The sequence below is a fragment of the Netta rufina genome (genome assembly GCF_964035555.1).
Source record: "Netta rufina genome assembly, chromosome: 2".
NCBI classification, from domain to species: domain Eukaryota; kingdom Metazoa; phylum Chordata; class Aves; order Anseriformes; family Anatidae; genus Netta; species Netta rufina.
In genome coordinates this window covers 26,185,112-26,209,782 of record NC_140124.1, presented here as the reverse complement: position 1 = coordinate 26,209,782, position 24,671 = coordinate 26,185,112, and the positions used below count along the sequence as shown (strand labels likewise).

Sequence of the window (24,671 nt, the reverse complement as noted above, 5' to 3'; positions counted from 1 at the left end):
AAGAGCAACTATGACCTCCCTGGGAGCAGAACACTGTCTTTCAGCTGCCTGGCAACCTTAGTAGCACTTCTCAGAAGGGCATGAGTTTAAAAAACTCTTTTTTTTAAGGTATATTTATAAAAAATTATAGACATGGTAATATTTAAAACCTATGTATATTTCAACATCCTTCTTAAATCAAGGCTATATTGCTGAACGTATTTAATAATTTGCAAAATCCACTTGAAATTTAAATCAGAATGGACAATTCTGGCATGGTTTTAATTATAAGGATATATAACAGGACAAACGCCTTGTTGATTTTAATTCCATAGAATTCAGCTAAGTAAATCAGAACTTAAATTCATCCAATCTGCTGAACTTATTTCATGTATTTGAAGTCTGTCCTTTTGATTCAGGTCTACTTTACAGGATATGATCTCCTGGCAATGTAATGAGCCTTGTCATTCTCACAGTTTCTATGCTACAACTACAGAAATCTTTCTTAGTCTGGAAATTTATGCTGGTTTACCAGAAGGGTCACTGTGAACAGCAGGCAGTATCTGCGAGGACAAAAGGTCACATAGTTAGAAGCTTCTGCTGAGCCTATGAATTCACACAGATTTACTGTAAGTGCTGGATAGCATGAAGTGTCATCTTGAATGTGCATTAATAAAAAACATGTTCAGGAGGGGGAAGGCACAAGTCACTTTGTTCCTGTAGCAAACCCTGAAGCGGTTTGAAAACTCTTTTTTAAAAAATATATATATTTGTATTTATTTTTTACACCAAGAATATGTCTAAGCAACAAAACCGAACTCAGATTATCAGAAATGTTATCGGGTCCTGCAGATGCTTTAAAGGAACTGCAGTACTCACATTGGGGCACTTTGATCCAAAAGGATGTGTAGATAAGGAAAGTTTTCTCAAAAACTTCATGGGGTTTTGGAAACAGTCCCCTAAAGGACAAGGCTATACTTATTAATCAAATCTAGTAAAGACAATCCATAGTGTTTCAGAAGAGGCAAACAGCTACCAGGAAGGCCAGAAGCTACAATACTGTCTGGTATTATTCAACTGAAGAAGGTGAAAAAAAGGCAAATTTTCACATTTGTGTCAGAGTAACTGACTAGCTAGGAGAAAAGTCGATGCTTTCCTTCCTTTACACAATTTATTTTGTGATACTGCACCTATGTGTATGAACAGAAACAGCAAAATCCTTCCAGAAGAGAAGATTTTTGCTACAAAATAGAAAACTGAAAACAAGAACTCACTGTATGACAGTTATCAAAATGTTAGATTTTCTCACATCAACAGTTAAAATGTCAAAAATGTTCATGACACTACTATCTGACTTTTAATAGACCAGCTTAGATTTATTCTGCTTTAGAACTGTTAGATCTGGGGATTTAGTGAAATCTTTCCAGTAGCAAGAATTTGCATTTTATGGACTTGAAGAAAATTCCTAAAAAAGGAGTTACTGAAATAGCTACTCAGAGTCTCTTTTTATTTTACCAGATTAAACATAAAATTGTGAATGGGTATTTTCTGAGGAGCTTTTCAGCAGGCTTGTGAGGAAGAAAAAGTCTACATGTACAAACTGTACCAGTTTAACTATGTTAAACAGTTTAACATTAGAGATAATCTCACAAAATTTAATTAAATCAAGATGAGATTCTATACAAGAGAAATTCTGCTTAGGCTGAGCTGGCCTTAGCAAGTAAGTTGTTTTAAAGATTAATAAAATGACCTGTTTTTTTTTTCTAAAAGCATTATTGTATTAGTCCCCCAAATCATCTGATTATCTGACTAAATATATGCATGATATGCCTGGAAAAAGCTACAGAAAAATAATTACTGCTGATAATCTAAATGGTTAAGTGGGGCTTTAAACATTAATATTATTTTCTTCTGGATGCAGCTGGGGCTCAGGTTTCCAAGGCATTTTATGAAGCACCCTGGGAATGGCAATCTTCCCTTCTCCTTTAATTTATAGCATGGAGATGCTTGCTAATGAGAAAAATAATCAAAGATCTGGAGGACTGAACTCTATCCATCCTTCAGGAATGAAAGCACAAAAATCCTTAATGATGCCACAGGCTCACATGCTAAAAGGATTGCAGATGATTCTAATTAATATGGACCATTCTGACTTTGTAACTGGCACGCACTGAGAAACACTCCTTGCTTTCTAGGTCAGATGTGCAGACACTTGAAAGCGACTGCCAAATATCAGTCCCGAAGGTGTCTGCTTATGTTTACAGGCTAAAAAAAAAATCGGCAGGGAGAGGCTTCAGAAATTTTGTGCTAAATATACACTGAATGTAAAGGAGTAGGATTATGGTTGTTCTTGTGCAGGCACAAAAGGAGGGAACAGGATGCAAGAAACACACCATTTCCTCCAGCTGTATGTATGGACCTATACAGGGCAAGCCCCGACGTTTGCAAGCAGCTCCATGCAGTATTCACGCCGAGCAGTCTGTGCTCTTTGGAAAAGGATTGGCCAGCACTGCTCCTGTCACATAAATGGGTTGCAAATGGGAAATGTGAGAGATTTGCTGCTTTGCTTTAAAAAGCGGAGAATTTCTGTGAATTTCAGTGAATTTCTACAGCAATGATAGCTGAGGCAGCTCAGATGCCCCCAGGTCACTCCTGCTTCACACATGCCAGGAAGATTCAGGCCAGGAAGACTTAAGGCACAATTTGGCCTCTAACACTGAAAGAAACTGTAAGATGAAACGCATGTGCCAAGAGATCCCAAGGAGGTTACCATGGTAAATACAGGAGAAAATTGAACAGCTGGGATGTATAATTCTGCCTTATCTTGTAATGACAAACATCCCATCCCAAACCCAAACCCACCAAAACAGAGTGACAACCCCACGGGTTACCTCATGTGCCTCTAGCCGCCAGACAAACCTTTCTGTTGACTCTCCACTCAGATTCATGTCTGTGCTGCACAACAGTCCCTAGGGTCAAAAACCTTCTTTTTTGAATAAAACACCATTCAAGTGAAGATCACCATAAAGTAGCTATTTTCCCTTGGTCTTTCCTGCAGCTCTCTTCAAATCTTTACATTGTTCCGTGCTTCCCTTTGGCTCAGCACATTTATGAAATATGTATGCCAGTAAAACAGCCATTTAAAAGCCATTTTGCACATATAAACTGGCCTTAAAATAAATAAATAAATAAATCTGATACTCATAACAGTTAAAGCTGCTGCTCCTGGGGCAACACAACATAGACCCACTTGTACCGGTCACATTTATGGAGGATCCCTGTCATTTGTGAAATGGGTAACACAATGAAGTGTGGAGAATTTAACGCTAAGCAGCAATGATGAACAGCATCAGTGCAGAGAACCTGTCAAACGCACTTACTTAATGATAAAGTAGCTGAGCCCTAGGCAATGTGGTTATGTGGCAGTGGTTTTAGCAGATCTTACAGAAATGTGTTTTTATTATGGTCTATAAGAGATGTTTTCTGTACCTAAAGAGACTACAGAAAACATGCTGCAGAGACTGTAAAAGACAATCCACTACAATAACCCAACCTTCCTGTACAACTGAACTAGAGAACAGGATCCAACCTCTTCCTTTGCCTTCTGCATGTGTCTAAACAGCAAAGCAGGCATCTAAAAAGGGGAGTGGCATCCTGGTACCCTTTCTTCAGCTTGTCAGTGTGTTTTATTACTGACTATGTAAGGAGTTGTTTAAAAATAAAACAGTGAAAATAAAAGCTGAGTTGCAAAGTCTGTTTTTTCAGGCAGAAAGTCTGAAAAGCACAGAACATAAAGACTTCAGTGACATTTGGATACACTTACGAGAGATCAGCAAAAAAATTCTTTACGATTTTAATTGTTACGTGGCAAAGGACATGCTTATTAACTCGATGTACCTTTTTTTGACTTGGCTGACAGTGAGCAAGGTTACACACAAAACTGCAAAAGGGTAAATATATTGTTTAAGTAAGTGCCATGCACTGACTCATTCAGTGCCCAGATGCTCCAGAGCTACCTCCTTCCCTGTGACTGTATTACCTGAGAAAGAAGAAATGTTTGTGTTTGAGATTCAGACATGATGCAATGTAGAGTTAAATCCAATGAGTGTGTTTAGGCATTGTATAAAAGCAGAACACTGAATAGCTGCACAAAAAGGAGTAAATACCACAATGCAGAGAAAAAGGTCTGGAATTACATCTGCTTTTCCCTGCATCAGGTCAATACAAACTGAGGGTAGACATCAAGACAGTGAAATAAAACATATCGTGAGGTATTCTTTTTATACCCAAGGGGCTCAAAGCATGCACAGTAGATGGAAGAAACTCAGAGTCACATTCGATGAAAACTTACACAGATGGAGACAAATATTGTCAACAAACTTCAAAAGAGAGTAAGAGAACAGAAGACATGCTCTTGATTCCCTGTCAGTAAGAACATCCAAGTTGATGTGACAGCTGCTACTGTGCTGTCTGGAACACAATCTGGGGACACATTCAGAGGTCACAGTCACTGCAAGATGAACTGACACAGTGGACAAAAAGCATGCCAACAGCCCCAACCAAAGGCGATACAGCTCCCCTGAGAAAAGCCCTCCAGCATCACAGACAGCTGTTCTATTCCTAGGATGGCTGCAGCTTTTCACTTAGAAATAAAAAACTGCAGTGATGATGAGACAGCCAGGGTTACATAGTGGTCTAACTCCTATGAGAAATTGCACATTACTGCTACAGAACTTCTTTGAAAGATTTGATTTCCCTTTATTTTTTTCTTTTCTTTGCTACCTAATGCTATGCTCAAAGTTATTTTCTCACTATCTCTCATTAAATATTTACAGCTTCATCTTTACAAGGACTGACCCTGCAAAGCTTTACTGCAAATAAACTGCAGGCTCTGAAGGAAGCTAACCGATTTCAATGCATCAAATGCATTTCAAAAACTGTGCTGTCAATGGAGCAACAACATAATCCACGTAAAAACCATTTAAACTAAGTATTATGTAGTGCCCTAATCCAAGCAAGATCAACAATTATAGAATGCATAGCTGTAGCTAGACAAAAACACCAAAACTAATGGACTGTGAGAGAAATAGTATGAAATAATCAACCTGGATGCTTGAATTATATTGCCGCAGATAGAAGACTACACTGAAGTAACCACTCTTTGATAGCAGCTACCAGAAGATTCAGAATGCTTCCTATCACCTTTGCCTTTGTGGTAGCCCACAAAATAATCAGGTAGCTAAACATATGGGCTGCAAAATATGCAAGTTAGAAATCAAAAGAGCACAGATGAAGTTGCTGCAGAAAGAAAAGCAACCATTAACCTTTACATGTCCAAGACAGCTGAGCCTTTTGCATTTTACTGAGCAGATGGAAGGTGGGAAACCTTATACATAGCCTAATGGGATTCCTGTGTTCCAGTGCAAAATGCTACATGCATGGAGCTTCACTGCACTCACACGCACACAAAGGCCAGTTTGACAATACATGTAACTGGGATGCCACTGTGCAAACCTGTAACTGTGTGGTAATGAATCCAACTGGGAACATACAGAAACAGCTAAGGAGAAAGGAGAAAAAAATGGGCCAAATGGCTAAATCACACCTTCATCCCCAAATGGAGCTCCTCCAAGCGTGCAATACACCAGGCTGAGCACACAGACACCTTACAGATAACACAAGGATACACACCAGAGCAGGCTAATATTAGCAATGGAAGTTGCTCGGCCACAGGAGCTCATCCTTTCAGCAGAGACACATTTCTACTGTCTTATGTTGAGCTTGCATGCAAAGTGCAGACCCCTAGTGCTCTGGCTCTACCTGTGTCAGGGTACTGAGGCTCCTCCAGAAAGCTGGCTTAACCCACAAGACCTAATATTGCATTACATAGCTTTGAAGCACTGTGTAAGGTTTGTCCTTGTACACTCCCACAGATGAAGCTGTGAGTGCTGAGGAGATGAGATGTAAGAATGTCTGAGGTATGATAACTAGAAAACCATGCCTCTCCATGGGCACTGGTTTATGACAGTTAAGCAGGGTGTGCAAAGCCATGTGGAAATAGGAAAACTGCTCTCTGTGCAATAGGGCTGTAATGAACTGTTCGGAGCAGCTTCGTAACAAAGAGCAGCACATGCCAAACCTATTTCTTAGGCTTACAGTTATGGTAAAGTCTTCCAGAATCAACGTATAACACATCACTGCTCACCCAGAATTGATCCCTACTACAACCAAGAAAAAAAAAAAAAAAGTTTCCTGTCCTGTCCAACTGAAAGCATTCAAAGTAATTCCAAGCACCACTGTTCATCTACCACATGGTCTTTCTTACTGTTGCTGTAACACTGTCCTGCCGTGTATCAAACGGGACATTGGAATGCTCCTGAAACCTGGTGTTGTCCTTAGTGAAAAGGCTATGACAAATAGCAACATGGTACTAAAGGTCAAGCAGAAAAAAAACCAAACAAACAAAAAAAAAAAAAAAAAACACAAACAAACATAAAAACCTGGGCTACACGGGACAGAAATGGTTCCATAATTTAGTGCTATTACATAGTCCTCCCCACACCTTCTGCTAATAAGCTTAATGTCATCAGGGAAAAGGCAATGTTGTTCGAGCTATTATGCTGGAGATAATGGACAATGGTGCTGCAGGCCGGCAGCACTACTCATGTATAGATCTTCTGCCAAAAGGGACTATTGTGGCCACGTAGCTTTTCTTCCTGTGCAACAAAAAGCTGTATGACTCTTCTGAATGAATGGCTGTTTGAGCTATTATCTGCCTGTTGGGCAGGCACATTATCCTGAATGAGAAATGTCCAGTGATAGAAGATCCAATAGAGTTTTTAAGTAAATCACTTTAGTGATTAATTTGTCTGATCATTAAAATTTTACAAAGTTTTTTCTGGTTTCATATTTGTCCAGCTTCAATGCCAAAAAACTTGCTGCTGTTACGCATTGCCTGATGGGGCTCTTCTTCTCCCCATATAACTAGTTTCCATAGTGAACAAGCTATTAGATAGTTTTCGTCTTATGTAAAATCAAATGAGGTCTCTGGTTCCAGGACAAGGCCTACTTAACACTGTCTGAACCCTCACAATTTATCAAGAACCTTCCTGAAAAGCGGCTTGGATTTCTAGATTTAGCTCAACTATCCCCACGGTTCTGTAAGAAATCACAGGTGCTTGCCAGTGGAAACAAGCCTCAGATATACCTGATAAATAGATTGAGTCTGACAACTGCCAGGTGCCAACATCTCACAGGAGTATGAACACGACCTAGTTCTGCACCAGCAATTGTTATCTCACATTGGCACACACAAAGATCTCTTGCTTTCCTCAGAGCTCTCAGTAGGGCCTCTCTCAAAGGCAGTAGCAGCCTCTTTCCTCTCCAAGTTGGACAGCTCCACCACACGTGCATGTCTAAGTGTACTCCTGCACACAAACCCACACTGAATACACCTACCCACACCCAGTGACAAGCTCACTGCCACCCAGTGCTACCCACTGGTTACAGGGATTCACCAGGGCCTGTAGAACTTCCATTACCACACATCAGTCAGGCCAGGCACAAAAACCCTTGGCTGTCCTGGTACAAAACACAGCATTATGAATACCAGACAGGATGGCAAGCAAACCCGTGGACAGCAAGTAAGGTCTTGGAATTCCCAGTACGGTCTCACTAATCCAGAAAATGGATCTAAAATGATACCCCACAATGTAATACCTCGTGAGCTTTGAAGAAGACACCAAATGAAGTTCTCTGTAAGGATATGTGGTCATGTGCTTTTGTTGGCTGTTGGGCAGAATTTAAAGTGCTAGTGTAGGCCATATTGAAAAACATTCCTCCAAGGGTATTTCACTATCTTAAGATCAAAAAAGTTACACCACTAATGCTCAGAAGGAAAACAGGAATTTAGAGGTCTCCAGATAACATTGTCACAGTTGCCTGTAGTACTGTGGAGAATAACTTTATCCTAAACAGTAGTCTAAATACTTTTTGTTCTGCTCAAGGTATTCTGACTTGCTGAAGTCTACTGCATTTGCTTATGAATATAGCATTGTACTATTTACCATGTTTTGAACAGATAAAGCTCACAGGCTGGAGCTTTCCCTCCTAACAAACTCCATTCCTTCTAGAGGGTAGACAGAGAAGGGCTGAGCAGCTTTCAGCAACAGCTGTGCAACCTCCTCCTCTCAATGGAAGGTATCTGCATCTGGCTGAAGGGGAACACAATATACTTTCAGCTAGCAGAACTGTAATTTTTTTTAAGCGGAAGGCTGGTGTGGTATTAAACCTGGTGACCTGAAGCTCTGTGAGATTGCGTTTATGTAGGTAGAAGTATGTCACCTATTCCTTACAACTGTTTACTGCAGACAGCCATCACTGTGTTTTCAAGCCATTATCAGAGTTTTTGGCTCACAGATTTGATGAGCTGGTTTTATGTTGAGTTGGTTTAACACACACAAAAAAAAAAAAAAGGCAAGCTATTTGGACCCATGTTTTACATTTTTCAAAATACACAGAATAGTTGCTTGGGCCTCTTCTTACTCGAACACATGCTCCTTTAACAGCAGCATCCTCGTTACTTTTTTACTCCAGACAAGAAATTACTCAGGAATTGCCACTTGCATTTCAAATTTTGGCCATATGAACAAAGATACGAAGGTTGCTCTTGTGCCCATCCCTTACACTCTTTTCCACAAGAGGAGAGCCGCTTCCCTCCCACCCTCTGATATCCACAGTTTCTAAGACAAAATTGCCAGTTGGTCCTGGGGTGTTTCAGCCTGCTTCTATACAAGCTCTGCTTTACCACTGCCAGTTCCACACACTGCAATGCACAGCTATGTAGGAGCCCAAGACAGCCTGCTGTTACACACAGAAAGACACGTTCTACAGGACTTCACAGGGGACTGGTTATATGAACAAAGATTACTGTAAACAATCACATGAGCAACAGGTACTGTAACTGAGCACTTCCTCTATTTTTAGCTTCTATCTACACAGAATGACAGATTTCTATTGGCCTCTGTAGAACCATAAACTCAGCTTTTCTTTCCAATACAAGGTTCTGTCTCATATCTTAAAATCAGCTTGCTGTGTGCACTTATTTACCTCACGTGTAAGACCAGTCTTACAGGATGGTGACACACAGTGGAAAATGCAGAAACGGAAGTACACATTAGATACAGCATGTTCTTATTTATGGAAGCAAAGGTAAAAGCGTGGAATTAAGTGCAAAGTGAACAAACACATTTATTCAACACCATTGTCTCTATGTCTTACCTTCCTATGGGTCCCAGATCTCCAGAGTCCTGGCTGCCTGCGTCACTGGGTGTGCTCACTGATTTCGAAGAGGGAGACATAGGGGTTGGGACTAAATAATGAAAATAACAGGTATCCCATGTTAACACATGCAGCGACTGCACTGATGAAGAGCAGTGTCAGACAAATCAAAACCAATGGACCAAAATGATAGTGGATGGATGATTAGGAGAGTTTGAAATGGTGAAAGCAAATAAGGAAAGGAAAGAAAAAGAAAAGGAAGAGAGTCAAGTGAATTTTAAGTCTTCTAGAAGTGTTAAAACTGACATGAATTTAGACAGGACTGAAAGCCCAATGTGATTCTACAGCTAATCACTGGAAGAGATATCTGTGGAAATAGCACTTTTTTTCTCACATATATTTTGAAGATGATTTGCAAAAGATTTTAAAGGTATGAAGAAATATCAGGGCCTTGTCTTGTCAGAAAGCTGAGTGAACTCTTCTGGTAATGTCAAGGAGGCAACAGAGCAAGCAAACTTTTCAAAATTTCCATTTAAATTAAAAGCCAATGTCCATTAGATATGTTCTAAGACTGCAGTGCAGAAATGACATCCCAAATAAAAGCTAAACAAGGAAATCCAGCTAGTTAAAATCATTTCCCAACATGGTGAGAATACACATTAGTTTGCGTAGTGATCATGTTTTCTTAAGTAATTTAGGTTGTATAAGGTTGCCATTTTAGGTGGGACATGATTTCAACACTCAAGGAAAAGTTTCCCTTGGTTTAGATACTATTTGCAAAAGTTCTAGAAATGATTTTCTTTTTGGCTTGCCAGGGCTTTTGAAGCATATTTCATGCAAATCCAGTTTTGTTTCCTTTAACAGGAAAAGAAGTTAATAGCTCAAGGTCAGCCCAAGTTTAAGCTCTTCAGCAAGGAAGTAAAAAAATAAAAAAGTAGAAATATCTTGATTTCTTTTAAAATGGTTTCTCAAAAATATTTAAAATGAAGAGATGGCTCAATTCAAGGTTTAATGCAAGTATTCTTCAAAGCAGCTACACTGAATAAAACACAAAAAGGGGTTTTAATGCAAAAAATAAGTTTTCCATTTGGCTTAAATCATGTGCATTTCCTTTCATAGATTTTACAGAGTGAAACTTTATACTATTTTGTTATGCTCTATAATGTATAATGACAGACCTGTCAAGAGACTTGGATTTTCCATGTGGTCAAACATTTCATATGGATTCTCACTAGAGACTGTCACAGAAATGACTGCAGCATGAAAAGTGAATTCATCTTCATGACAGTCCTTTGGCAGGTTACAGGTATGTCATAGCTGTATTCACACACCATCCATATTCACAGTGGGATCAGGGTATCATATGCATATGTGAAGGCAGAATTAAAGATTCCTTTGTATATTAATTGTAAGTGTATACATAGGGAATGAAAGAGGATAGAATGCTATTGTTTATCTAAAACAGATCATTTCATATGTGAATCTTCATGTTCTTTTGATAGTATCAAATACATAATAATTAACTAAGAACCAATAATTTACAATATGAATGTGTGTTATTTTTATCATATATAGAAAGATAAAATCCGTGGCTCCTCTTTGAAAGATAAAATGAGTTCATAAATAAATAAATTATATATAAATTGAAATAGAAATTTTAAATGCTCAAATATTAAAAATGTATCTGATTTTGTAATATCACTATATAATTTACAAAATATAGTTTATGAAGTTCTCACTTTAGGGCCACCCAATGTGTCAGCCAGAACTTAATCAAGATAACCAATATTCAGATACTAAAAACTTTGCCACATGTATTTTTAAACTTTGCAGTTTCCACAACTGAAATACCACCAACAAAAAAGCAGTAAAGCACATGGAACCAGATCTGAAATCTACAATAATGATCTGATGATAAGTTTTTTGGTAATTGTGATTTGTCTTTTTACTTCTCCTCTCCCATTTTGCTTGATTTTTAGAGAAGATCAATGGGAGCTCCCACACAATTTTGCTCCTCCTTCCTTAGCAAACGCTTAATCTGTATTTATGAAACAAAACTTGGGGCTAATGAAGTACAGCATTTATTATATTATTTTGTGGGTCATCAGATAGATGTGACAGAAGATCTATTAATCCATCAGAAAAGAAATCACTACTGGTATGCAAAACCGCCTGCGTTACATTCACAAAAATTTCTTGAAGAAATGAAACGGGTGTTTCTGGCAATGATAAGTACTTAAAATGCCATGAGCTGGTATATGTGAATGGTATGGTGGGCATTCAAACAGAAGAGTTCACTTCACTAATACAGCCAAAAATCAAAAAAGCAAAGCATGCTTTATTAGAAAGAACGCATTCATTATGGCAGAACTGAATGCTTCACAGTATGCTCCTCTTAAATACCTAGAGGTGGTTCTGGAGATATACCAATGCTCTGTAACAAAGCTTCTGTCTCTCTTCTTTTGCGGTCTAGGTCAGAATCTTCTTGAGCTGGTTCCTTCTTTTGCTGTAGATCAGCCTGAATTAAAAATATATATAAATATATAAAAATTTCATCCACATAGAATGGCTTTCTCAGGCCTACCAGAACCCAGAAATAAGAGAAACAACATCTGCATTAGCCAGAATCCCTTATATTTGGGTCACCATTCTCTAATTTAGTAGGGCAGATGGATAGAAGTGGTACTCCAGACAAGTGGTTAGAGCAGTCCATTGAAAGAACCAGGCTTGCTGCCCAAGCACACAAGAGAACTGAACCCATTTTCTACTTCATAGTCTAGTGCAGTAACCAGTAAGCTGCAACGCAAAACACAGCTGGCTGTGTCTATTATTTTATCATGCCTGAAATATACCAATTACAGCAGAGTTCTTATAGACAATGCCTGGAGGCACCTGCCTCTCTATTTTGGATCCTATGTTTACTTCTGTATTGACTGATCTTGTCTAGCCTCCGAACAGAGAGGTTTCCCTCTCTGTTGAAGCCGGAGGATAGGACATAAGGAACTTGCAGGGCGCCCCAGCCTGCTGTTGATACTGGTCTAGGTACACTGGCAAACCTAGAAGTTCAGAAGCATCTCCATCTCCTCTGGTTTGGATGCAGCCAGGACAGAGGAAAACTCTCCAACTTTTACAGAAAAAGAACATACCTGAGCTCAAGCTGTTCCCACAAGCTAGCCTGAAGTATCTTATAGTATGTGAGGTTTTAGACAAGTCTTCTGCACCATCTACTCATCTCACTGAATGTTAGACTTCATTCCTGAAGACCAGAAACTTCAAAATCAGGCAGCATACCACATTTATGGTGCCACACTCAGGCACTACAGCTAATTTGTAGAGCTGGGTGTCCTTAGCTGCATTTGGCTATATGGGCGGATGGAAAGTTCCAACCACAGCAGGATCTCCACAAGATGTAAAACCAGAGGCAGGGGACAAAGAAAAGAATTTAATAGGTTCCTTAAGACATTAGCTTGTCTCCCATCTCTTTAACTCATTAACAGGTTAGTGACAAACACTGAAAATGTTAACATTTAAAGTCTTGTTTACAGAGGACTCCCGTAGCGCCTCTAGAAGCCTCACTGGGATGTGTGTCGGTAATTGCACAAAAATGTCTTAAATGAAAAAAGATTAAAAAGACAGCCAAAACTAGAACATGGATTTCTTGGATCACATCACATTTCCACGGTAATTCCATGAAATTCATGTACAATATTAAAGTGTCAGTTTAAAAGGAAACCAGTTATTAGTAAAGGATAACAGGTGCTTTAAACTATGGTAAGTGTTGACATTTGAAGGAAAAGAAACATAATCACTTAATGCTTCTCTGACTTTGCATGAAAATGAATATCCACTCCCTGTCAATTCTCACCTCTATTCCACTAAGTGACTGAATAAAAAGAAGTACAAATCCCTTAATGAAAAACCTAATGCATATTGTCAAGGACAAATAAACTAATATGTCAATCAAACTTTAACAGAACTGAAAGATGCACCCATGCCAGAAGATGAAAATGCAATTGCAATTATGTTATACTTTACTGGAGAATAATAATTGTAAATCTGTTGCCTTAGCCAGTAATCAAGCTGGTCTTCAGAGAACAAAATACATATTTAGATTGTAATGGCTTCAAAAAAATGTAAGACGTCTTTCTGTCTTTCTGCACGCTCCACTCCCTTTCCATTGAAGGAAAGCCCAGGAAAAAGCATCGTGGCAAATCAATTTTTCTTTCTATACACACATACACATCATGTTGTCTAAACTGTTGTCATCTGACAGCACGTTGGTTTTAAAAGCAATACCCTCATCCCAACTTTCTTGACAAAAATAAGCATTTTGATTTTAAGGCCAGACTGATGCAGGTTTCAGGATCTCATTCCTCATGACAGATACCTTGGAGTATACAACACTCAGCAAGACCATTCTGCAGAAATGAGCAGGCACTCTGCATATTTACCTCTTTCTTTTTCCTTTCTTCTTCCTTCCGTTTCTTTTCTTCTCTTATCTGAGCCAAACGCTGCTTTTTGCGCTCAAGTTCTGCTTTTAAATCGCTTTTGTCTGACATTTTGATTCTGCTGGAAACAAAATATGGAAACCAATGTGAAAAATAAATAAACATCTTCCCTATCTACTGAAAAAAACACCACATACTTATATCAAAAATAGCACTTCTAAAATTGCTACAAATATACTCCTACATAAATGCTGCCCCTTGGAATACATCATAGCAAGCAGAGTATTTGTTTTGTAATTTTATTTTCAAGAAGTCAGACCAGAACATCACCAACCATGGAATATATTTCCAAATTGTCTTTATTAGAAAACCACCTTTGTGAAGCAAACCCATTTTTGTCTGCTGTTCAAACTAATGCTTTAACGCTTTTATGCACTGAAACTGATGTCTTTTGACTTTCATCAGATTCAACACCTCTGCCAGCCTGTAAGACCCAGGTCCACAAACAGATTTTGATTTTAGGTACCTGAAAGAGATGTGCCCCAAGCAGTCCGATGTATCCTAGACAACTAGGAATTTTAATGGCAAAAACTGGAAAATCTGGTAGCTTTTGCTTCTGCATGTGCCTTGAGTGACTGTTATCCCAGATTCCCCTCTCATTCCACTTGCTCAGCCAGGCACAGCCCGGCAGCCCCGTTGCAGTACTCTCCACCACTCATTCACCCCCCAGTGGAGCACGCTAACCAAGCTGTGGCCAGGAAACTCCTCCATGCCCTCCAGGGAAAGCTGGGCCACAGCACCCAAAAGCCTGTGGACAAATTACAAAACCAGGCAACCTAAGAAAGCTGAACTTGTCTTTAACAAGGTGGCACGTGTTAAAGTCTTGTGCTCAGATCACCCTTCCAAGAGGCAGGAGGTGTGCCTCTTCTTCCTATGGGAACTCCAGTCAAACAAGCAAATCTGGCAAAAGCACTTTTTAGCTAATAGACCCCCCCTCCACCATTCAGTCTTAAACACAACTCTCTGTAGGAAAGTGATGTGAAGCCATGTTACACTCGTCATGTTGTGAAACTCTGCTCAACCTACGCTGGTGTTACATGAGCCTTGAAACAGAGGAGTAGAAGGATATGAAGCCATATCATAGAGAAACAGGGACAGATCTCTAAAGATATCAGATCTCTGTGATACCAACGCTTTCCTACAGTTTTGAAACCTCACCAGTCTTTCACAGATTCATAATTTAAATCACAGATAATTTATTTATTCTCCAACATCATAACATCTAATGGCATTATGGGCAGGCATCTAACTGTATCAGTACTGATTTTCCTTTTTGCACTTCACTTCAGACAGCCCTGGCTAATGCAGACATTCATGGAAATGAATGGAAATTAACCTTTCCTTTCCTGTACTACTAATTCACACATCACTTACCACATCCCCCACTGCAACTCAAAATCAATCAGGTCAATGGCAACGCCACGTATTCGCAATGGCAGTGTATTGTTTGCTCAATGCACGGGAAATTACACGGCAGCTCTCCATTAATACAAATGAGAACTCCATCCATATTGCTCCCTGGGCTGGTTGACAACCAGAGAGTAAATAAAGTTGCTAAAAATGATATGGGACTTTCACTCGTCATCAATTCCTCTTGCAGTCATATGTTTCCTTCTCCTCAAAATGCAAAAAGCATAATTAGCCCACAATGTGGAGGATGTTGCCAACAAAACATCACCTGCATATTAAGCAGCCCAAATGTTTTATTGTCTTTGCAAGCTTTTTCATCTACTGAGAGACCAGAATACAACGTGGAATCACAAAAGGAAAGTTCAATGCAAATGGCAGGTGTAAGAGCAGCCTGAGGGATGCCAGAGGGGTGTCTGTGTGCAGAGCACACCACGGGTGATGATGGTCACCAGCCAAGCATCCAGCTGAAGCCCACCTGCAGGAGTCACACCCATCCTGCTCAGGACCGTTGCAGGCTGTGCACCTACTGCAGCAGAGCTGCCCTTTCTGGCACAGGACTTGCTCTCCTTTCTCAGCTCGGGGCCTCCTGGATCAACCTACAACAACTCGGTGCATGGAACAGCTAGGAAGGACATTAAGCAATGAACAAACCCCACCACCAGGTGCACTAGGAAGACCATTTTTTTATTCCTCCCTCACCCCGATCCTATTCATGATGATACTTAAGCCATACTGCTGGGAGTCTGAGAAAGAGAAATCAAAACTCTCAGAAAATTTGCATTTGGTATCAATAAAACTAAGCAACAGCACCTTCGACAACATTAATTTGTGTGAAGATATTTAAGTGAGAAATGCCTGGAGATTTTTAATGACAGTATAAGTGGTATTTTGCCTACCAGGCTGCTCAGGATTTGCGGGTCTCTCAGATATGGTTGAAATCCCATTTGAAGTCATTTTCCTAATCTTTTGTACACATTTGAATTCTTAATATGAAGTTTCCCTCCAAGCCCTTTGGACTAGATAGAGTTTTTGCATCCTTTTAGTTCTGCAGTTTGGCAACAGAAAGCGAAATCCCGTTTCTATGCAGAAAATATGCAAATGCATTTTAAGGCTTATGACAGAAACCCGGAGGGTTTGGCATCCCTTTCAAGCTGTTTGTCAGATATCAATGAACGGCTTTCTAAAAATTCAATCCCTTCATGTCAGGGAAACTAACTTTTTCTCTGACTTAGGCATCAGCTACTTAGTGCCTGGCCCCTTCTTTACAATGCTCCAGTCAGGGTGATCAAATTCTGTTATAGCTTTGCCCTATTTTTAAAGAGACAAAACTTAAATACAACAAAGGTGGTGTATTTAATTTCTTTCAAAGAATGATGCCAGTTTGGATTTATAGAAATAATTTCAACTGAAGTTACTTTCTTCCTGCATATAGTCATTCCTTAGCTACCCCAACCAGCTTATCAACCTGAAAATTTGCCATTTACAGTTTTAGCCCAAATTGAACACCAGGGATATGTGACCACCTTTCTCAGAGGTCAGCAAGTGTCAGAAAACATGCTAATGTACCCATCCCTCTGTTTGGCACTAACCGTGGAGTTAATACTCTGTATTCATTACAGGGAACAAATTATTAATAACTGTCATTCCGTGTGCCAAATGGAAGAGAGATAAAGGCAAACATTAAAAATTATCTACTTTTTACATTCTCTGTGGTACTGAATGTCAGCCCCAAGGCTCATGCATGACCTAATTTTCCACACTTTGGGAAAAGGTGCTGCTCAGAGGGAAGCTGTAAGGAGCACGTTTTGGAGTGAAGCCATTAAATCACCTACCTAACAGAAGGAGCACACAGGATTTAAGACACTGAAGACTGCATTAAATGTAGAAACAGTTCTCATAGTAGGGCAGCAGCCTTGGACTCCCCTCTTCAAGGGAAGTGCGCTATCTTGGATCCATTTTTTTTTTTATTTGACACAGTTAGCTGCCAAGTGACATTGCCTCAAAAGGAGAGTGCTCCCAGCCCAGCCCAGCCCAGCTCCCAGCCCAAGAGCTGAGGTAGGTTCTTGAGATGTGGCTGGACGTGAGCTGCCTTGCATGGAGAAGCTTGCACTTCCCATAGCCTAAAGGAATTCTCCTTTCTTTGAAGCACTGGATACACGAGTATGCTCCTCCTGGCATGATTGTTAATGAAACTTGACTGTTGTATTTCAAACTGTCAGTTTCTCCTGAATGAATCCTATAAGCCCCAGAGTCCTCTCTCAGGCTAGGAAATAAAGCCAATTCCACTTACACATGACAGGGTCATCTGACGGCAGCCACCTGGGTGTGTGCAAATGCAGAGCCGAGGCTCCTGGGGACTGCACTTTTGGGCTTCATCATCCACAGAGCTCATCTCACTGCGTCTGCACTTCCACAGCGTAAATGCAGAGCTAGCCTTACTATCAGTGCAGGCATAGTCAGAAGAGACGGGTATCCTAGGATGTGATTCTTCTTTGCCTAAAGCAGATGTCTAAAAGAGACTATGATTAACCATGCCCCAAAGCTGCCTGCTTCTCCCCAGCGATGATAAAGGGCCCTGGGTTTGTAGTCAAGTTCTCAAAATCACCATTGTCAGTGTCTCAAAGTGGATGAGAGGAATCCCACCCCTCATATCCCCCCAGCAGCTCCTGTAATTCTTGTCAGTGGGTGGAACAAGTTCTTTGGAAGGCCATCTACAGTAATCTTAAAATAATAACGGTGTTTGTGCAAACTTCTCTGCTACAAGGGGCGCACACGGAACTACTCCATTACCGGTATTGCATAGGTGGCAACATCTCATGACCATTTCCTCTGTGGCAGCAGTAAGCATGGAAGATGCAAGTAATAATAGTGTTTTACCCTTGATTTGACTAAAAGCCATGCAAGTCCTTCTATAAGTACAAGCCAGTAAGCATTACAGTTTTACAACAAGCTACAAGAACTTTATTAATTATCATCACCACAATATATGAGCAGGTATTTTCATGGACCATTTCTATGAGCACTTAACAGTGAGAACCACCACAGACACATAAAGAGATCTACTACAACTGCAGAGCTAAGAAATTGACACTTGCTAGAGTAAAACCCCAAGTTACAGAGGTACAAGCAGTGGTAGCTCAGGTACTTGTGGACCTGTGGACTACACTCAGTCCATAGCTTGGAATGAATATAAAAAACAAGAAGCACAAAGTACACAACAGATGGTGAATAGATTAAACACAAAGTCAAAGAAAACGATGACAGTCCAAATTTTTTATTAGCAGAAAAAGAAAATGAGGTATAACATCTCCCTCCTCTTAAAGCCTGTACTTTCCTAGAATAGCATCTCGTCTGTTTGCCATCACCAAGCTCATCTTGAAAGAAACATCAGTTTCCAAAGCTAGTAGGAGATAAAAAAGCCTACAGATTTTATTGCTTCCTGGCAGTTGGGGAATTTTTACATGCTGTTCATTCAGTAAGCTGCACTGCAGTAGAGCTGTATTCACCACTTCATAAGCCTCAAAGTCTTTCCTGTTCTGTGATTTCCTATGTTGTCTTCTGCGAAAATCTCCACCTGTGATTATCAAAGAGGTTAATCAAACACCGTTACATACAGCATTAGTCAGCATGTATAGCTAACCATAATTAATTGGTTAGTTAACACACTTTTCTAAAATATATGAGAGATCTGATACCTGTAGACGCTTTATGAGTATTATTTAAATGCCTTAATAAAAAGCAAGTTACTCTTGAGTCCAAAGCTGCAAAATGTCTTTTGTTTGAAAGATAAAGTATGTAGATAAAATATATTACTTGGCAATTCTTGGTTCTAAAGAAAGACTTTGCAGAGTGGGAGTACTACTATTATTGAAACTATTACAAATGGAGTTTTCTACAGAAAGGAATGATTCATTTTGAATAAGGAACCACATTCATCTCTCTTTTGCAGAATCTAACACATTTCCTAGAGTTAGGAGAACTATACATTTTTACAATAGAAAATATTCCCATAGGATCTACCTAGGACTTTTACAAGTCAAAGTACAGATGTGAAGTATGAATTATACAAAGCAGATAAACATCTTTGGTCTGCAAGAAACCAGAGGGAGTTGTTACCCTAGCATAAATGCATTCTAATCCATGGTGTTCATTTTAAAATAGTGTTTGAAACACACTTCAAATAGGCAAGAGGGGCTAGAAATATCTCCTTGACAGCAGTTTTTAAGTAAATACACGAGTACCTATTTTCATCATGCATCAGAATATGCACTTGACATCAGTCACATAACATAAATATTTTTGTTAGATAGACACATCAATGTTTACTAGACCACAACAATAGGCAAATATTAGCAAATGCAAGAGCTTAGCAGTTGCAGTATTTTAAAGAGTCTCTTGTATGATGAATTCAGGGAAACTACATAAAATTGGAGAGACTAAGATTTGTTTTTTTACATAACCTTGAGGCAAAACAGACAGGCTTTTAACACTGCATACGTATATTTATCCATAAATAAAAGCAGTTGTTAAGTGTTAGATTTCAGGGAATGTAACGTTTTTATCCTTCAGCTTCTGCACATTTGTAGCAGATTGGCAACGGTCTTGTACTTTGTTCTGTAAAGGTTTACAATCACAGCATCCAGAGATTTGGTACAGTGCACCTCCTGGTTGCTATGCAACAGGTCAGTGCATCTCTAGCCTATTTATTTGGAGGCTGACAGGGTATAAGATATGTGCCCACAGCTGCTCAATTATGCTTCCCTTGTAATCTATTCCCATTTAATTTTTTCACTCTTGCTCTTCCGTAATGGCCCTTCTACAAAAAGAACTCAGTTACAGCAGAATTACGGGGTCCTGCTGCATAGAAGCAAAGCTCTTCTATTGCCCATTCTTCTGGCACTAGGCTTAGAGACAATGAAGCATCTCCTGCACATCATGCTATTCTCTCGTGTCTCCTCATTCTCTTAAATTTACCATGACCTTTTCAATGCCAACAAGCATAGTTCCACGAAAGAGTCATCAGAGTTGAAGAGAACAAGCTGCTGGCAACAACCTGCTAGAGATAAGTAAGAAAAACACAGCATTCCAGCTAGAATTATAAAGAAACTAAGTATTACATAATAACAGGTCACTGCAGCAAAGCTGCTGCCTATCTCCTACTAAATATCCTTCCTTTATATTGAGTCACACAGAACTCTCTGGGTATACTACCTCAAAGCAAGTAAATTGTAAAACAGGTCTTTTAAACTGCCTTAGATTTCCCCTCAGTGAACATTATCAAGCACAGTTATAACTGCACAATGACCTCATGTGGTGCTGGGAGATGATCCTCAGTGATGCAGCAAACACTGACCTGTACCTCCTCAGGATCCGGCTCAGCAATACTGCCCTAGCTGTAAAGAGTGGAGGTTTTTAATAAAACAATCACCTGCATGCCTGAAAACATTTTGACCTTGTGGAATAGAAGATCTCTGGGTATTCTTGTTCATTTTCCTCTCTATCCGTTTCTGTTACCTTTTACTGTTTGGCTGTATGTTATCTATTCTATGCTATCTTTTGCAACTTTCCCAGCTTGCTTCAGAAAGGAACTGGAGGACCTGGCAAGATAAAGAACATTTTTGATATTTAAAGAGAACCAAACGCAAGCTATAAACTGGTGTGATTTTAGAGATGGATAATGTGAAAGAGATGACAAAATCTAATCCACAGCTTAAGATCACTTGTCGAGACAAATAAGCACCCGATATTTCATGTGTCTAATTTCAATTTCTTCGATATGTCTTTTTTATACAAGACTCGTATTTCAATGATATCTGCTGCTAATGGACCGTCACTTCTTCACAACCTATACAGAATATATGGTTCTATGTAGATCTTCACTACAACAGTATCAAAGTGCCTCCCAGGAGTATGCTAACAGCTAATGTAGAACTACACTTCAAGCTGTCCGTTAGTCTCTCCTGAAGTCTTCTCCATCCTGCCAACACTTCAGACATTAAAACATATAATTCCATTCCTTACTGGGGAATGGAAGAAAAATGGAAATGAGGAATGGAAATATGAGTGACCTCTCTGACTTTTCTACCATCCTCTAGAAATAATCCCAGTGGTGTGTGGCCAGCAACCTGATACTTCAAGCCATTTACCCAAACATGAAAAATGCACATTCTAGTCTCTGCTTCTGAGCCCAGTTATGACAACTGCCAGGCAGATATTGAAGAAGGTATGCTGCTGACATACAGGCTTTACTGGAAGACTTACCCGGATATCAGTTCTTTCTTAAAACAAAAATATCCTTTACTTTGAAGTTGATGTTTGTGATTATGTAATTAGACTAAAAACTACACACACTGATTTAATCTCTGAAATCAATATACCTAAAGATTTAGAAAGTAGGCAATAACTCCTGCTGTAAGAAATATGTTGAATATCTCACACAATTTCTCATCATTTTTAGGGAAGCAAAGTGGAAGGAACAACACTACCATTTCTTTTGTACTGCCCAGTGTTTTCTCCTCAATCATGGTAAAAAAGCAACATGATGGACCAGAGCCAGTCATCCCTACTGATCCTCATATGTGGAAAAAAATATGCTAAGATAAAAACACATGACTATAAATGCAGATGTCTAATGGCATATTTTCAAAGACATTTAAGAACTGCAAATAATTTGTATATGAGAAGGGAACAAGAACCAAATTCAGGATATCTGTGCACTCTAACACTGGTTTGGCTCTGTGAGCTTCATGTTCATCTGAAATCTTTGAGATTGGAGATTCAGACTTAATGACAGTCGATGAACTTTATTACATATTTGACCCAGAGAATGTACCATGTGATAATAAACCAGAGAGATATTATTTTGTGACATTCACTATGATCAGTACTTAAAAGATCCAGCCAAGCTGAAGGTTGCACTGCACTCAGTGCCACAAAGACAAGGGAAGGGACTCTTCCAGCCTCGAGGAAGTTTTGATTCAAACGGCACTGACTTATTCCAGTTTTACCTAGGAAGATCTAAGGCAAATTAAGGACGAGGAGTTAAAGCTTCTCAGGGGGCTGTTACTACAATGCTCAGCAAGGCCATTTTAGGGCATCTGATCCTATAAAGATCCCTTCTTCACCCCAGCTTCTTACGGATGTCCTGGACTGAGAAGTCGTCGTGCTGAACAAGCTATGAAACTGGCATGAAACTGGTTGGAAGCTCCACACTTCCCTCAGAGGCTGGTGTGTTAGCCCTGCCAGAAGGCAGCTACCTTTCAGACTGAAAGCCACCTGCCTAGTGTGGCTGTAGGCTAGCAGGTGAGAAAGACCAGAGGCGTGGAGAGTACTTTCCTAATCCCTGAAGCTATTTTCTAGTGTTTTCTTTTCTGCTAGAATTCACTGGCTCAGGAGAAGCAGATGCAAGAGAGCAAACACTAGTCCCTAGCTGAGGCCCCTAGGTTCTAGCCTTTGTTTCAGGGTTAGTTTATATTACATCCAATGACTGTTTAGCTTAAAGTACAACACTGTATTTAGTAGCTGGAGCCCAGGACTCTTTTCTTGCTGGGTGCTTGATGCAAGGAGCTCGAGAGTGTTTTCTTTTGTTTCCCACATGCTTTGTTGTGCCCAAAGAAGCTTTAATACTTGTGTGGAGCAGCTTCAGTAGGAAATACTGGGAGGGTGACTTCTGTAGAAGACATACATACAGATTACTTAATAGAGCACAGAAGTGGGCAACAATTTCTTTAAGGAAAGGTAAAAATTTGAGGTCAGAATTTGAGCTCAGGACACCAGTTTGATGCCACCAGTTCTCTTCAGGGAAGGAACTCAGTGCTACAGATATTTGCGGAACAGAAATTGACTTTTACTTGTGGTTCTTAAAATATGGGACCACTGCAGCCAGAAACCAGCCTGGTCCCCATGCCTTGTCTCCAGCCACATTAAACTGTAAAATGTATGGGCTTACTGGTTCCCACAGTTCCTCCTGAGGGTTAAGAGGGGATCACAGTTTAAAAAGCCTAGAAATCATTGCAAAACCACAAGAGAGAACCCAGGAGTAAGTGTGTAATACAGTTAGCCTGTTAGCAAAAAATTACCTTTATGTGAAATGAGAAAACATAGCAGTCCTTTGCTTTATAAATACATACAGGACCTCTTATTTCAAGAAAAATAATTCAAAGAACTCAAAGGTCACTGACTAATTACAGTTATGTCTAATTCTTCACTTATTTTAGTGAGATCAGAAATTTCTTTGAGAAGAACTTTAGCCAAGTTTACTGAATCAACATTGAGAAGGCGTGATCTTCACTTAAAGACAACACCAAAATGGACTAATACTAATATTATGCCATATTATAACTTTGTTTGAAAAGCCTCATGTGTCACGGTGGCTGCCTAATAGCTCTTTTACTTCCTTGTCCTCTGATTCATGGATACAATGTGAGTAAACAATAAAAATCAGTAAGTGTCTTGTACATAAAGGAAGGGCTGCTGTACAAAGTGTGGGGCAACGTTAGAAGTAAAGCTGCAAAGACTACTTTTTTTAATCTTAGCTCCTTCCAAAGAATATAATCTACTGTTATCTTTTGACTTCTACACTTTGAATGCATGAGAAATAAATTAAATCAATATACTTTATAATTATCAGATAAAAATAGTATTGAATTTGCACTTTTTTTTTTTTAATAAATATATATGAAGAGACCCTGGCAGGCTAACAAACTAGGCTTTCCTGTGTTTTCTTGCTATTAATCAATTTTCCGTGAAAAAGAAAATGTTGTGGGAAATAATGGGGCAGTTTTCCCACGGGCTCTTTCAGTCCAAACAGAGAATGGCATCACTGTTTTTTTGTCTCCAGTACAATACCCTCCTATCCCATCAGCACAATTTTTTTTTTTTTTTTGTATTATTATTACTACTATGGAGATCCTGAAAGGCAGGAATACAACATTCACAGGCTTTGCCAAGTGCGGCAGATTATGTACATGAATAGCTAACTGCACACCAGGGGGTATGATTTAGGTCAGATTTCTTATTTCATTCCAAAAGGCTATAGATTTTTAAGCCATTCATTGTTTAATGCATCACACAGGTTACATCCATGCTTATATATAACATGAAATATCTTTTCACAGATTTTTCCAGAAGTAATTTGTTTTCCTAGGCAATGAAGACTGGCAAAAGTTGATAGTCTGTAGCAAACTGCTATGAGAGTGTAACAAAGCACTATGAGTACTCCCAGCTAAAAAGGGGCAATGAAAAAAGAATTAATTTAGTAGCAAATGAAGAACTGAAATCCTTTAGGATTATGATACAAAAAAAAAAAACTATCTGGTTCATCAGCTGCTCAAAATGTAACTAGAAACAAACTTGCAAAAGAAATACAATGTCATACAACTTTGAATAGTGTGATTAGTGAAAATGGTGATTTGCTTTTATTGCTCAAAGAGAAGACAAACATGCATTATGAAGGTAGTCACATGAGGTTAGATAATTCCCCGACTTTGTCTGCAC

General features: G+C 39.3%; 1 protein-coding gene across 5 annotated transcripts in view; it reads right to left on the bottom strand.

Annotated features, from left to right (window-relative positions):
* The window catches only part of DYNC1I1 (dynein cytoplasmic 1 intermediate chain 1), a 188,711-nt gene that overhangs the window by 159,105 nt on the left and 4,935 nt on the right, over positions 1 to 24,671 (bottom strand). For 3 of the 5 annotated variants that reach the window (XM_084281301.1, XM_084281305.1, XM_084281304.1), the window contains exons 3-5: positions 13,710 to 13,827; positions 11,662 to 11,776; positions 9,259 to 9,349 (exon numbers count right to left, since the gene is read on the bottom strand). In XM_084281301.1, the coding sequence (XP_084137427.1) occupies positions 9,259 to 9,349; positions 11,662 to 11,776; positions 13,710 to 13,817 (314 nt within the window). In that variant the 5' untranslated portion in view covers positions 13,818 to 13,827. The remainder of the gene's footprint in view (positions 1 to 9,258; positions 9,350 to 11,661; positions 11,777 to 13,709; positions 13,828 to 24,671) is intronic. The other 2 variants (XM_084281303.1, XM_084281302.1) reach the window with 2 other exon arrangements.